Source organism: Benincasa hispida, chromosome 4, assembly GCF_009727055.1.
Source record: "Benincasa hispida cultivar B227 chromosome 4, ASM972705v1, whole genome shotgun sequence".
Taxonomy (NCBI): domain Eukaryota; kingdom Viridiplantae; phylum Streptophyta; class Magnoliopsida; order Cucurbitales; family Cucurbitaceae; genus Benincasa; species Benincasa hispida.
Window position 1 is genome coordinate 30,526,196 of NC_052352.1, and position 13,446 is coordinate 30,539,641.

General features: G+C 32.8%; 1 protein-coding gene and 1 long non-coding RNA gene across 6 annotated transcripts; one reads left to right on the forward strand and one right to left on the reverse strand.

The window, feature by feature from the left end:
- Nucleotides 1-2,528: 2,528 nt before the first annotated feature.
- Nucleotides 2,529-6,990, reverse strand: LOC120075736. 2 transcript variants are annotated; one of them, XM_039029379.1, is made up of 4 exons: nt 6,340-6,988; nt 3,492-4,085; nt 3,116-3,386; nt 2,529-2,895 (listed from the first exon to the last, which is right to left on the reverse strand). In XM_039029379.1, the coding sequence occupies exons 1-4, from the start codon at nt 6,898-6,900 to the stop codon at nt 2,861-2,863; spliced, it is 1,461 nt and encodes a 486-aa protein (XP_038885307.1). In that variant the 5' UTR covers nt 6,901-6,988; the 3' UTR covers nt 2,529-2,860. The 2 variants fall into 2 exon arrangements, with proteins under 2 accessions (XP_038885307.1, XP_038885306.1); XM_039029378.1 differs by having other exon boundaries at nt 2,529-3,386; nt 6,340-6,990.
- Nucleotides 6,991-7,610: 620 nt separating this feature from the next.
- LOC120075244 lies at nt 7,611-11,337 on the forward strand. Of its 4 annotated transcripts, none has more exons than XR_005481246.1 (5): nt 7,611-8,332; nt 8,410-9,930; nt 10,223-10,340; nt 10,705-10,773; nt 11,133-11,337. It is a non-coding gene; the product is annotated as an uncharacterized LOC120075244 (long non-coding RNA). The 4 variants fall into 4 exon arrangements; XR_005481248.1 differs by having other exon boundaries at nt 7,613-8,332; nt 8,410-8,529; nt 9,152-10,340; XR_005481245.1 differs by having other exon boundaries at nt 8,410-10,340.
- The last annotated feature ends 2,109 nt before the right edge of the window (nt 11,338-13,446 follow it).

A 13,446-nucleotide genomic window follows, 5' to 3' on the forward strand; every position in this document is an offset into this window, starting at 1 on the left:
TCTTGTTGAATTACATAGTGTCTATGATCACCTCGGCCTCTTACACTTGATGATTGGTCCTCTTCTATAAAATGTATACCCTCGTCACAATGTCAATATGTTACATACTAATCAAGCACATCTCGACGAACATGTGAAGTTTGTCCTTCTTCCATACTTGGCGTACTCAAGGTTGTTAAAAATTCAAAAATTGAGGGGATGACATAATGGAACTACGTGTAAAATGATCGAGTGAGGTTGTTGGATATTCATTCTGAACATTAGTTCGAATAGGAATATCTTGATGTCTTGCTAGATCACCTTGTTCTTCAATTGAAACATTACCATCGAAATATCGCACTCAATATATCGAGATGAGTTTATGTAAGGCCTTTGTAGCAGATAATGTCATATTTGGTAAACTAGACTGAAAAAGAATTGAAAAACACGTTAATGGGTGGATGAGATGATTGTATGGCTCCTAAATAATCTGCATGCATATGTGTCAAAATATGAATGAAGCAAAAGATTGAAACATTATTAATATATAATATATGAATAAATATAATATTACTTGGTTAGGCATAAGCCTATCCAAGTTATATCAATAAAATATGTGTTGGTACTCTGATGACAAAAAAGTTGTCATTCCATCTACAACAATCACAAGTTGTTGGTATTTCATAATGGAGACAAAACAATAATGAGGTAAAAATGTAAGTAGTCTATACCGTACTGCAAGTGGTCTATCACCCAAGTTGTTCTCATATTGGTGGAGTCGCTGAGGTGATAAAAGAGGGAATCGGTCCCAGGTCAAAATCTACAGCAATAGAAGCGAGTCTGCAATGTCTTTGCCATCTATAACTGCACACTTGCATAGTTGTCTATATAACCATGCATGACATCCAACCCCCCAACTGTATGTTCTAGCAACATCAAAATCTTGAAATAGGGGAAGATACATTAGGTATACTCTCCTATTGGATTTATTGAGAAATATCAATCCTCCAATCAATGTGAGAATATATGTTAGAGCATATTGTTGGAGTTCCTGTTCATTGGCATCATTTGATAGATGGGCAAAATTGTTGAGTTGATCGGCTAGCCATGGAAAGCTAAGATGACCTCCCTTAAGAACATTGTCATTCGTTGTTACGCCTAAAAGGATAACACATAGTTGTTCCCAATCGTAGTTTAGTGACCCGATCAATGGTCTTCCATTAATCGAGAGTCTGAATTGGATGGCTAAAAAAATCAATATAAATATTCTCTTATATAGACATGCATCCTCATTTTTCCATCATCCAAAAATTTTAAATATAAATTCTTTCATCTATATAGGCATGCATCCTTGTTTGATAGTCTAACAAAAAAATTCACAATAAATTTAATAAAAATCTAACAAAAAAAAAAACTCAATAATTCATAACAAAAAAAACTCATAAATCTAACAGAAAAAAAAAAAACTCAAAAAATTTGATATTCAATTATAAATATTAGGATGAATAGTGCAACTTATTAGTTAAACTCTTGAGTAGATCTACAACTTACTCTAACATAATAGTGCATATAACACAAAGTAAATCTAATAAAAAAAACCCATAATAAATTTGATTCTCAAACATTCAATAATTCTAAAAAAATCAATGACAAATATACTTTAAACAAATTAATAATAATAATAATAATAATAATAATAATAATATTCAAACATTCAATATTCAATATACATCATTACAAATCAGAATAAATAACTAAATACATAACATTTGAATGATCGTTTGTAGAACTTGTCTCGAAAATAATCTGCACTATAAAGAAAATGGTAATATTAAAAAAAATCAGTACAAAATCATGAAAAATTTAATTTTTTATTAAATAACAAAAATATATTAACTTACCAAGAGAAAAATGTTGCACTGAAATAGAGTAGTAATATGAATAAGATGAGAAAGATGGTGAAAATTGAGATGACTGTCGGATTTTGGGAGAGAAATGTGGAGAAGATGATAAAGAAATAACGATTTGGTAAAGAAAATAGAAAGGTGTCGGATGGTAGGCGAAAATGGGTGTAGAAGATGAAGGAATTAAGGAAAAAATGGGCAAAATTTAAAGGAGGATTGAAGTGGAAAAAGACAAAAATTTCCACCATGGTCAACAAGGTTCGGTGCTCCACAGACCTCGTGAATGGACGTTTGAATGCTTCAACTGACATATTTAGATCGATTTGACATTGCACAATTAATTTTTTTTATTATTTTTTAATCATCTAAATATGTCTCTTGACGGATCAAGATATTATTAAAATATTTTAGAATAGAATGTGTCTATTCAAAAGACGTATTTAAATAAAGACAAAATTTCGTCCCATTTTTTCTAAATAGTTTGAAAGCGGGCATTTTTCCTAATTAAGTTTTAAACCACCTCTTTTTTCCAATTAACCCCAATCCAGGGAGTACAAATGAACCAATAATTTATAGGAAAAACCCAAAAAAATAAATAAATAAATAAATAAATATAGGGAAGGAAGATGAAGAAAAGAAAGCATGTAATAAATAATAATCTCGACCACGTGAAATTGTCGGAAATAATTTAATATTCTCCTTCTACAAAAACGCAATAGTTTTTATATTTCATAGTAGAATCCTACATAGCAGAATCCAAATACTAACACTGCTGTTTTTCTATTTAATAATAATGAATTCAATACTGCTTCTTCACCATTATATTTACACTCTTTATACAATAATATAACTGTATATTATTAAAAAGAGAAAAGAATCCCAACAAGAACATCATATCTCTGTTCTTGTTTTGTGTTCTGCTCTGGTCTGGCCTCCTGTTTGATTATGAATCAACCAATCAACCTTTGCTCTTTATATCAAATCCAACTTTTCTTCTCAAATTCACTTCCCACTGTTTCAAAATCAACATCACATGGAAAGGAAAAAAAGGTTAGAACCATTCTGAAACAACAACACAAACCAATTAACTAAAGAGTACCAGTTATTTTGTACGGACGATCCATATGTTTTTGACCCGCCCCTCCCTCGGTCATCCATTGCATTTCACGAGGGGCTGGTCGAAAAATATAAGTATGCCCGAGAACGGGTCATCCGTACAAACAGATACTTACATTTGGAAGATTTCAGAACCAGAACAACTTTCAAAGTTGCATTGTTAGGAGGCAGTTGCAAGCGAATTGGAAAGAGCTTTCCATTCAAAGGACTACGAGTACATACAATGACACCTTCAATTCCCATCTCCTCTTCCAATTTACGAGTCAATTCTTCCACTCCTTTACCATTGAAATTCAAAGAATACCTCTCTGAATCCTCGTCTTCTCCATTATCATCAGCTATTTGGTAAAATATCCTCCTCCCCTCTGATTTAGGAGGTGAATTTGACTGAAAATTTGGGGAAAATTTGATTCAAAATGAGGGAAATTACGGTTTGATGAAATTGAATTCATGGTGGTAGTGAAGATTGAGTAACAAGTAACAATTACATACCTCGGCGATTGAAGGACGAGCGGATTCAAGTGAAACGGAAGACGAGATTGAATCCAATTCGAGAGGAGAATCCGGGTCGGGTTCGGATGGGGGATGATTTAGGGTTTTATGATCAAAAGATTGAGTTTCGATTTCAACAACATCAACATCCCACAGGATCCAATCCTGAGTCGCCGACCGATGCGGCACATCATGAGTGACGGAGTTCCGCCACGGAGGAACACCGCCGTTAGCTCTCAAGAAATTACCGTACCGCGTTTTGAGACGGAGAAAGGAGCCTTCCTTAACCGGCTCCCACTCAAGCGCTGAATCCAACCGGTCAGGACGAGCCTGCACAACCTTCCGACCAGTCATTCCAAGCAAGAACGGCTGATTGGAGGCCATTAAGTACTTGTCGTAACAGCTTTTCAGCCGGATGACACAGTCGGAGAAGGAAACAAACTCGACAGTCCATCTAACGTTGTTGGAAGATCCATTCCGGTCCTGAGTGACTGACTCTTCATCTTCATCGGCGGACAGATACTTCTTGTGGTGGCTGCGGAGTCTGATGGTCTTAGCGTTGCGAAACAAATCCATAGCAGAAGAGAGGTGAATCTGGGATGAATTTGAGAAAATATTGGATTCAATTGGGCATTTTATGGGGTTGAAAAAGCAAAATTGGAAAGTGATGGAAGAAGATTCTTGGTGAGTGATTATGGGGAGATAGGAGGAAAGTGGATAAACACGGATTCAACTTTGAATTTTCATTGATGTTGCTTTCAAAATTGTTTTCATAATTCACAAGAAACCCATTCCTCACAACACAACTGCGTTTCAATGGTAAAATTTCTTTTGTTTCAAAAGTTAGTATCTTCCTTTCCCCTCTTTTTCTGTTTTGGCGGATATGCAAATGAAATTGGGTTTGGATTTCTCGTGGAAAAGAGTGTTTCAACCAATCCAGCTGGCTTCGTTGAACACAATCATTTGTTGTTTTAGGATATCCTCATTATTTTCACACAGTTTTGTTTGTTTTCTTTATTCCTTTCTCTATCTATCTTTATCATTTTTTTTTCATTATTCGATATTACGCTTTTATTTTATTTTTCATTACTTGTAAAGCTACTCAAACTATCTTCAAATATAATCAAATGTCACATTTTACACGTAATAAATATTAGACATTTGTCTATCGACATTTCACTATATTTTTGTTCATTTTATTATATTTGAAAACGATCCTAAGATTTAACTGTTTTTAATATAAAATTTTAAATTAAATACTACACCAAACTGTTTTCATATCAATCAAAATGACCAATTTATTACAAATATAGTAAAATAACAAAAAATTTCATCAATCCATTCAAAAAAATTATATTTTTTTTTGTTATATATGAAAATATTTTATATGATTTTACCATTTAAAATAAGTTTTTTTATTTTGAATTAAAAAATCTGAGTAAAAGAAATGGTAGAACTATTATCCAAAAGGGAAAAAAAAAAGAAAAAAGGAATGGTAAACTAAACTATAATGATTTTTTTTTAAAAAAGGATAAATTGGAAAAAAAAACACATAAAAATAGGTTGGTAATTGTAATTACGCTATCAAACTATCTATTGTGATCCTAAAGTAAACAAGTTTTAAAATTATGTCTTTAAACTCACATAATTATAAAAAGTGGACCCTTAAGTAAAAAGTGAAGTCTCAAACTTATAAAATTGTTAAAATTGAGTTGGTAAACTTGTAAATTTGTAGAAATTTAGCTCAAAAGTATTTTATTTTCAAATTTAGATGTTTAATTAGTGACTATAGGATATAAGCCTAGATTTAAAAGAATAAGTATCTATTCGATTATTTAATATTATTATCAATAACTATTAGAATTATCTAATATATAATATGCTAATTTTCATTGATTGTCAATTATGACTAAAAGAAAGTCATTTGTTGATTTTATTTTATTTATTATTTTTTTTTTTTGAGAAGAGTCATTTGTTTAATGTTGAATTATTTATTAGTGTTGTTAAATATAATTAAAAAAAAATACTAGAAAAGTATACGTATATATTATTTTGAATGATAATGTTAAAGAATCACATGTAGGACAAGATTAAAATATTAATAAAATCAGTAAATCACATGATTGGCTCCTGTATTTTAATCTATGAACAGTATAAAATAATCATTAAAAAGTTGGTGGGAAAAAGTTCACGGTTGAATTTTTAGCCAAATTTCAAATAATAAAAATAATTTCTTGAAAGCTACTCTCTTTAATTCTCAAAATTTGGATTGATTTTTTAAATAATCGGTGAAAAATAGATAACAAATGAAGAAATTTGAAGATGAAAATACAGTCTATAGACTTAATTTTTAAAAATAAAAATAAAATAAAAAATGATTACGAAACAGAGTTTTAATAATGAATTTTTATTCTTGGTAGCTGAGAGATTAATTAATTTCATAGGGAATCCAAGGGAAAAAAAGGGAAAAAGGACATACAACAGGCAAATTTTCATTTTTGATTAAAGAGGTGAGTTAACCCTAAAGCACAAGTCACAACATTAATGCTCTAAGCCTTGAGAACATTTGGTGAGCCAATTAAATAAGAAAAACTCTCAAGTGCATTTTGTCAAATTTTCTCTCTTTTTTCCTAAAATACATATTTGTGAACCACAATAATTGTCCAATAAAAATATGATATGTAGTAATAAATATATATATATATATATATATATATATATATATTTATAAAAAAAATGATTTTTTTAATAATATTTTGAAAGAAAATCAAAGGAAAGGAAGAAATTAGATTGGAGCTGTTGAATAATTAATGGAAAAAATTGAAGCATTGCTCATAATTTGATTAACCTGTGTTTTTGAAGGTTGATGAGGAAGGGTAGCCAGGGGGGTAGGAGGCTCGGACCCAAAGGCTTCATCGGACGCAAAGCTCGACAAAGACTCCAAACCATCAAATTCGGAGCCCTCCAAATCCACACCCTCCACATCCCACAAAATCCACTTCCCAGTAGCCGAACTATGAGGCTGATCATGAGTCACCGAGTTTCTCCACGGCGGCGTTCCACCGTTCCCCCTCAAATACGTCCCACACCAGCTCCTCAGCTTCACCTGGAACCCTTCACGCACCGGCTCCCACTTCACCGTCCACTCCGACCCCTTCTCTCCCGCCACCTGCACCACCTTGTTCCCGGTCATCCCCAGCAGGAATGGCAAATCCGACGCGCTCAGGTACCGCCCATGGACCAGGCTCTTGAAACGGATGCCTTGATCCACTGCTTCCACCACCCATATGGCTTTACGGGAGGCGCGGCTGCGGCTCTGGCGGATGGTTTGCTTGTCGTCGTCGGCGACTAGGTACTTGTCGTTGTGGGCTCGGAGTCTTACGGCCTTGGCTTTGCTGAATAGCTCCATTGTATTGGGCAAAACGAAGACTGGAGATTGGAGTGGATGGTTTTTATATTATTGGTGTATATGGTCTATGGATCTCGGCAAATTTCTTGTTGCGTCTACTAATTAATGTGTTTTTTGTAAGACTTGCCAACGCAGAAGGTGCGTGGAAGGACCTAATCGGAGACTTTTTCTTGTTTTCGATGAAAAAGATTTGAGAGATTACTTGGTTGACTCGATTATATTTGAGAAACTTCTTGGTTTCATTGGGCCTACAAAATATATTACTTATATACAATCATCATAGCGAAAATGACCATTTTTTTCTTTGAATTTAGAGATACGGCATTCATGTTAGAAACATGAGATTTTTGTATAGATGATCCACCTCCAACGATAATAATGCACAATTATCTATTCTTAAAAATTCAATAAATTAACATTTCGTTTGTCATAGAACATTTAACCACTCGAAACTCAATATCGTGTTAGTGACGTAGTCTCACCCATCACGAAATAGCCGTAGCCCTAATACGGTGGTGTTCATGTCAATCACAATTTTCATTTTTAATTATCGTCTTGCCAATGGCCTCTCACCACAATTTTAAATCATGTTGTGATTTTTTTAAAAATAAATATATTTTTCATAAAACCCTTTCTTATGATCTCGTGATATACACAACTTATGGCGAATGGTTTAATTATCATCACGGCAGGTTACAATTAAATATAATCTTGAAAGATTCTTGTTTTTATCATATTTTCAACCGTCATTTCTACGTCTTTCTTCTTCTTCTCCTCCAAATTCTCTAGTTGTCTTCACCCAATCTTCTCCGACTATTATCTTCCGTCAATATCTTTATAATTGATATGGATGTTTGGAATTGCAATGATTTGGTTCCCTTTTTCTATTCATATGTCATATAATTTTTTATCGTCTATTCTATCAAAGATAGAAGTTATAGTTTTCAGTTACCAAAATTTTTTATCGTATATCCGGATATGTTTTCTTTATTTTTTTAAAATGGCAAGAGTTATTAAGCACTCAATTTTTTGGTGTTCCGAAAATTTTCGCGCGTGAAAGAGCTTCTTCCCACTGGCGCTCTTTTCCCAACTCTCAAACGACAAAGCACGTAGCACCTTGCTCTAGCGCGAAGTGCCGTCATCGATTCCTTGTCGCGAAACTCACTCTTGTTCCAAGTCCGAGCCAAGAGTTGAAGTTACAAGATGCGGAGTGGGAGTTCTATGTTTAAGAACCAACTGGTTAGTGTTAGGGTTAGCGAAGATGAATTCATTGAAGAAGAGGAAACAGAAGATGAAGGGGCGAGCTCTTCATACTTCGACGATGAGTGGTCATTCTTATATCTAAATAAGAAGTCTGATAGGAAGTTGACTTTGCTTGACGATTACGAGATGGAGGAGCTTGGATATATCTGCGACCGTAATCATAGAAGTGGTTTGTATTCTTCTTCTCTTTTACGATTATGAGTGAGACAGAAATTGAATTGTGGGTGGTTGTACATGAAATTGCAGGATATACGGCCTTGATAGGGAAGCCGAATGTTGGGAAGAGCACACTTGTAAACCAATTGATAGGACAAAAGTTGTCCATTGTTACGGACAAACCTCAAACGACGAGGCAGTAGATTCTGGGTATATGTTCTGGGCCAGAGTATCAGATTTTATATTACTCATTATGGATTAGAAGGATTCTGTTAAGGGCATATAGTTGTTAGCAATTAGACTTTGAAAAAGGTGAAAATGCATCATTTTTAATATTTGGGTTATTGGGATATCTAATCATTAATGTTATGAATGTTTTCAATCTTCATATTTTCTCTTCAAGATCCTTGACATTACTTGGCTTTCACCATTTTCCTATTACAAATTTTGTGTGTTTGTCTTAAAGATCTGAGGTAAGTAGTTATTTTAACTACAATTTGGGTTAGAGAGTTCCATAAATCTCAACTCCGGGGAATTGAAATTTAAAGAAACATGTCTATTTTCTTCTTTCTCGTATTCTTTAAATGTTGCTATTATCATAATTACCATGTATTTTCTGAATTTTCTCCTAAGAAAAATTGGATATGGTATATAATATTAAATTATGATTGAGTTAGTGAGATGGGAAGGAAAAAAACCCAAAAGGAGATTACAATAACCTCCTTCAATTGATTGAAAAGTTTATTTATGCCATAGTTGAGTTATCTTTGTTGTTGATAAGCCTTTTGTGTCATAGTTTGAGTTTGTTTATGCCAGATATTTTTGGTACTAGGGAAGCCAGAGCATTGGGAGATGAGGAAGAGCAAGAAGAGATTGATGAATCTGGTATCCCTTTATTACCTCCTTAAATTATCCAAACTTCTAGTACTAAAGTTGTCTTGTTACCTGTTGGTGGTGGTTGTAAGTTGAGATTAAATGAAACAAGAATTTATCTAATTAATTTCATTTGAGTGAAATGAAATCAAAAGATTTGATTATTCATTTGTGCATATAGACGGTTAAGAAAGTGTTATGCCCTGTTGCTATATTTTTGTTGTTTCTTTTTGTTCTTCCGTACTCTAAGTTTGCAATCATTAATAACCGTTGTTGGATATAGTTTGTGCCTTAAGTAGAGCAAACTATATGTAAAGGCTGAAGACACCTTTTTTCTGGGGATACTGTTGATTTGATTATTCATTTGTGCATATAGACGGTTAAGAAAGTGCATTAGACCAAATATTATTTTAAGTGCTTACAAGTGTTTATAAGTTAAATCTACTTTAACTTTATTGTTTATTTTCAGATCCTTAGAATCCTACATATTTTACTTTAGAATAATTGTATTCTTAAAATTTGTTTCTAATTGTGAAGAGTGAGAAAGGTGCAGAAATCGTTACCATAGACAATCTTAGGTACATCAATAAAGCTTTTTGTCCCTCTTAAATAAACCGTTACCATAGGAAATTGTTATTATCCTTATAGATACAATGCAACCCCAGCTTTACATAGAAAAATGAAGGAGGGAAGTTAAATGAAGGTGGAAGTTATTCAAAGTTGAAGGCCCAGTTGCAGGTATGATTTTTCTTCTTGGAGAATGTCCATATTATTTAAGTTCTTCTTTCTTGGATGAATTTTGTAATGTAAAAAACATTCTTGTTATATGGGGTTGTTCATATATTCTTCTAACTTAGAAATCTTGATCTTCATGAGGTTGTAAGTTACATATTGATGAAAATTTAGGTTGTCCATATATTTTTCTATGGTGTGCTACTTAGATATCCTTTGTTCCATAAAGTTTAGGTTTGTTATTTTCTTGATTGAGGAGGAGATTACCATTGCAAATGTGGAATTGGATTGGATGCAGGTGTTATCCCAAAACATTCCAATTGAAGGTTGATTGCTGAACTGGTGGAAGAATTTTGTGAAGCTCAAATTATTAGATTCTTCAATGATTTAATCTACTAATGTGAATGAAATTGAAGGTTTATTGCTAACCATTTTTTGAGTTATTAGCATTATTATCAACATACAATTCTCATTAGATTGACAAGATTACTATCAACTTTAATTTAGTTTAGTTGATAGTAAATATAATTTAGTTGTTTATAAGTTTGTTCCGAAATATAATTTAGTTGTTTAAGGTGATATATCTGTTTAGTTTCTTGTGTTGGTAAGTTTGTAAAATTTGTCTTTATGGTTATACCTTTTGCATAATGTATTATGTTCTTATTAGTTTCTTTCTTCACTTTAATAATATTTTAGTTGCTCGGATTGATAAATTGTTTGTGATTTCTCTTGTGCTCATTTTAGTTCTAATATGATCTAAATTTTGTTTTGATTGTATAGACTTCAAGGAAATTGACTTTGTTCGAGGAAGTGAAATTTGGATTAAGAATTGTAGGATTGTTTATTGGGGTAAGTATTTTCACTTCTATTCCAAAATATAATTCAGTTGTTTGAGGTGGTAAATTTGTTTAAGTTTCTTGTGTTTGTAAGTTCGGTTGTTTATTGTTATGCCTTTTGCATAATGTATTATGTTGCTATTAGTTTTTTTTCCCACCTTGATAACATTTAGTTGCTTGGATTGATAAGTTTGTAATTTCTATTGAGTTCATTTTAGTTCATGAATTTTGTTAACATTGTTGAGTTTTGTTGCTTGAGTTAATAAATTTGTTTAGTTGTTTGAGTTTGTAAGTTTTATTGTTTATATCCCATTTCTACTTTAATGGTTTATTCTCATGTGCTTACATATTCCATTTATTTTTATTTGTCAGATTTTAAGTCTTGATGGTCTCGAGTTCAAGATTGCCCTATGTTTAATTTAGATGGAAAAGTTCAAAGAAGTTTATTCACGATGTGAACCTTAGATGCTTCTTTACAAATATTTAGCTAAATGTTTGTTTTCCTTCATAGTGTTAGGCTAAATGACTAATTTTGGAATTGTTCATTCTTTTTAGAATTGTTCATATGGGTTGTTCATATTCTTCTAACTTAAAAAATTCTTCATGGAGTTGTAAGTTTTATATTGACATGTCGAAGAAGTGATCTTTTTTTAAAGGTATTGAAGGAAATTTTGCCTGATAAGATAAAAAATGTGTATGGTTGTTTATTTGGTTTGATGAATGTTTGTCCTATATATATATAAAACTTGTCACACTCTCCTAGACTACCCTCTTAACTTGAGAAGAGATGTGAAAACAGTAGTTGTCAACCCTCTTATGGCATCTACTGCCTAATCTATTACTTGTAACTTGTTTTCGTTGCACTTGTTTAACCTAATAGATAGTTCGTATTTAAATACTATTTCATTAATGCATTCACCATTGAGGCTTAGTAGGCTTTCAAACTTTACTAGCCATACTAAAACATTCACAACAATAGACTTCTCACTAGTTTATAATTACATCGATACAACTTATGGTTCTACCCTCCCACTACTATGTACATGAGGGTTCAACTTAAAACAAAACAAGTGGACCACCTAAAACACTTCAAGTCTATCCATTCTTGATGCTTGGGACAGATTAGAAAAGGAAAGCTATGTTGGATTTTATGTCCTAAACTCATGATTTGTAAACATTAAACATATTCTATTTTGCAATAAAGATGTTATTGAGGTTTATTTAGTAAAATTGTTATTGAATATGTGAATTGCACATTTAAAAACCCTAAATCTAATAAACTAAGAATCCCATGAATTCTTGAACTATATGTGGAGACATAAAAGTGGATGAAGTTCAAATATATAGCCAAAATAATCTATAGTATAAGGATAAGGTTGGATACCTTATCCCGGGAACACTATGAATATGACCCACTTCGTATTTGATACAAACGATGTGATCCTGAATCGTTCATGTGGAGACATGCGAGTGGAGGCATCCTATGTAATGAGTTTTCATAAGATCGGACCACGAAATAATCACTTTTACTTTATAACATCGTTTACTGTTAAGACTGACTATTTCAATTTGATGACATAGGTATCTCGATCTTAATCTTGAGCTAATTATGAAATCCTGTTTATTCGAGATTATTCTTTAATTTGCATGGGTTCGTCGACTCAATAAGCTTCCCATTTTAAGGGTAAGACCGGGTAGATAGTTGAGGACATAGTCCTGTAAGATGGAATTCGCTCTTACTCGATTCTAGAGATAGTAGATAGGTTGTTCTCTTAAGTGCTGTCTTCAAGTCTTGAATAATGGCCCCACTCTTTCATTGGCCCGATGGTTAGACTACAAACCAATTGTTCATTAGAGGATTGGTGGGACATTACAGTGGTAAAATGGTAATTTTGACCCAACTGTAATTTTGAGCAACCTATGAAGGATCGACTTACTAATCATGGTTAAATTAAGTAAACATAAATGTTGAGGTTGATGCCCTAAATCTCGTAGGGTCCTATAGTTTGTAATTTTAATGTACAAACTTTTTATTTATGTTATAAAATATTTGATGTTTTATTTCAAAATTAATTGCATTAATCACAAACCAATAAACTAACATCTAAGGTTATCTTATGGCTTAAACATATATGTACAAATATACAGGTAGATCATGTTTAGGTGATAACCTAAATGGTCTGTAGTAGATAGATAAGGTTGGATACTTTATTCTAGTGACACTACGAGTATGACCTGCTTTGTAGATGTTACAATTATTGTAAAGTGCTACAAATGATCTGATCCTAATCATTCGTGTGGAGACATGTGAGCGGAGATATTATATACAAAGGAATTTGTATAAGACCAGACCACGAAACGTTTAGTCTCATTATAGAACACCGTTCATAATAGAAACTTACATTTCACTAGGATGACCTGAATCCTGAGTGAGTTGTGAACTATTGCCTATGAGGGCGGTTCTTTGATTTGTATGGGTGAGAGTGACCAGATCACTGACTCACAAACCTACCATTTTAGGGACTCGTCTAATTGGGGAGTTGGGAACACAACATCATAAGAAAAAATTCACTCATTCCCCAATATCAGGGCAAGTAGATAAATTCCTTAAAGGCTGATTACGGGGCTTGAACAATGTGGCGTCACACCCTTTTCTGGCTCGAGAGGGGTTTGTGTTGTGGTTGAT

Bases quoted from the DNA above. Each gene is read 5' to 3' on its own strand.
- LOC120075736 (XM_039029378.1), bottom strand. From the start codon at position 6,900: ATGGAGCTATTCAGCAAAGCCAAGGCCGTAAGACTCCGAGCCCACAAC. The intron at 4,086-6,339 runs GTTAATCAAATT...AATTCATCCCAG, and splicing joins ATCAACCTTCAAAAACACAG to ATTCACCTCTCTTCTGCTAT. The intron at 3,387-3,491 runs GTATGTAATTGT...CCAAATTTTCAG, and splicing joins CTCGTCCTTCAATCGCCGAG to TCAAATTCACCTCCTAAATC.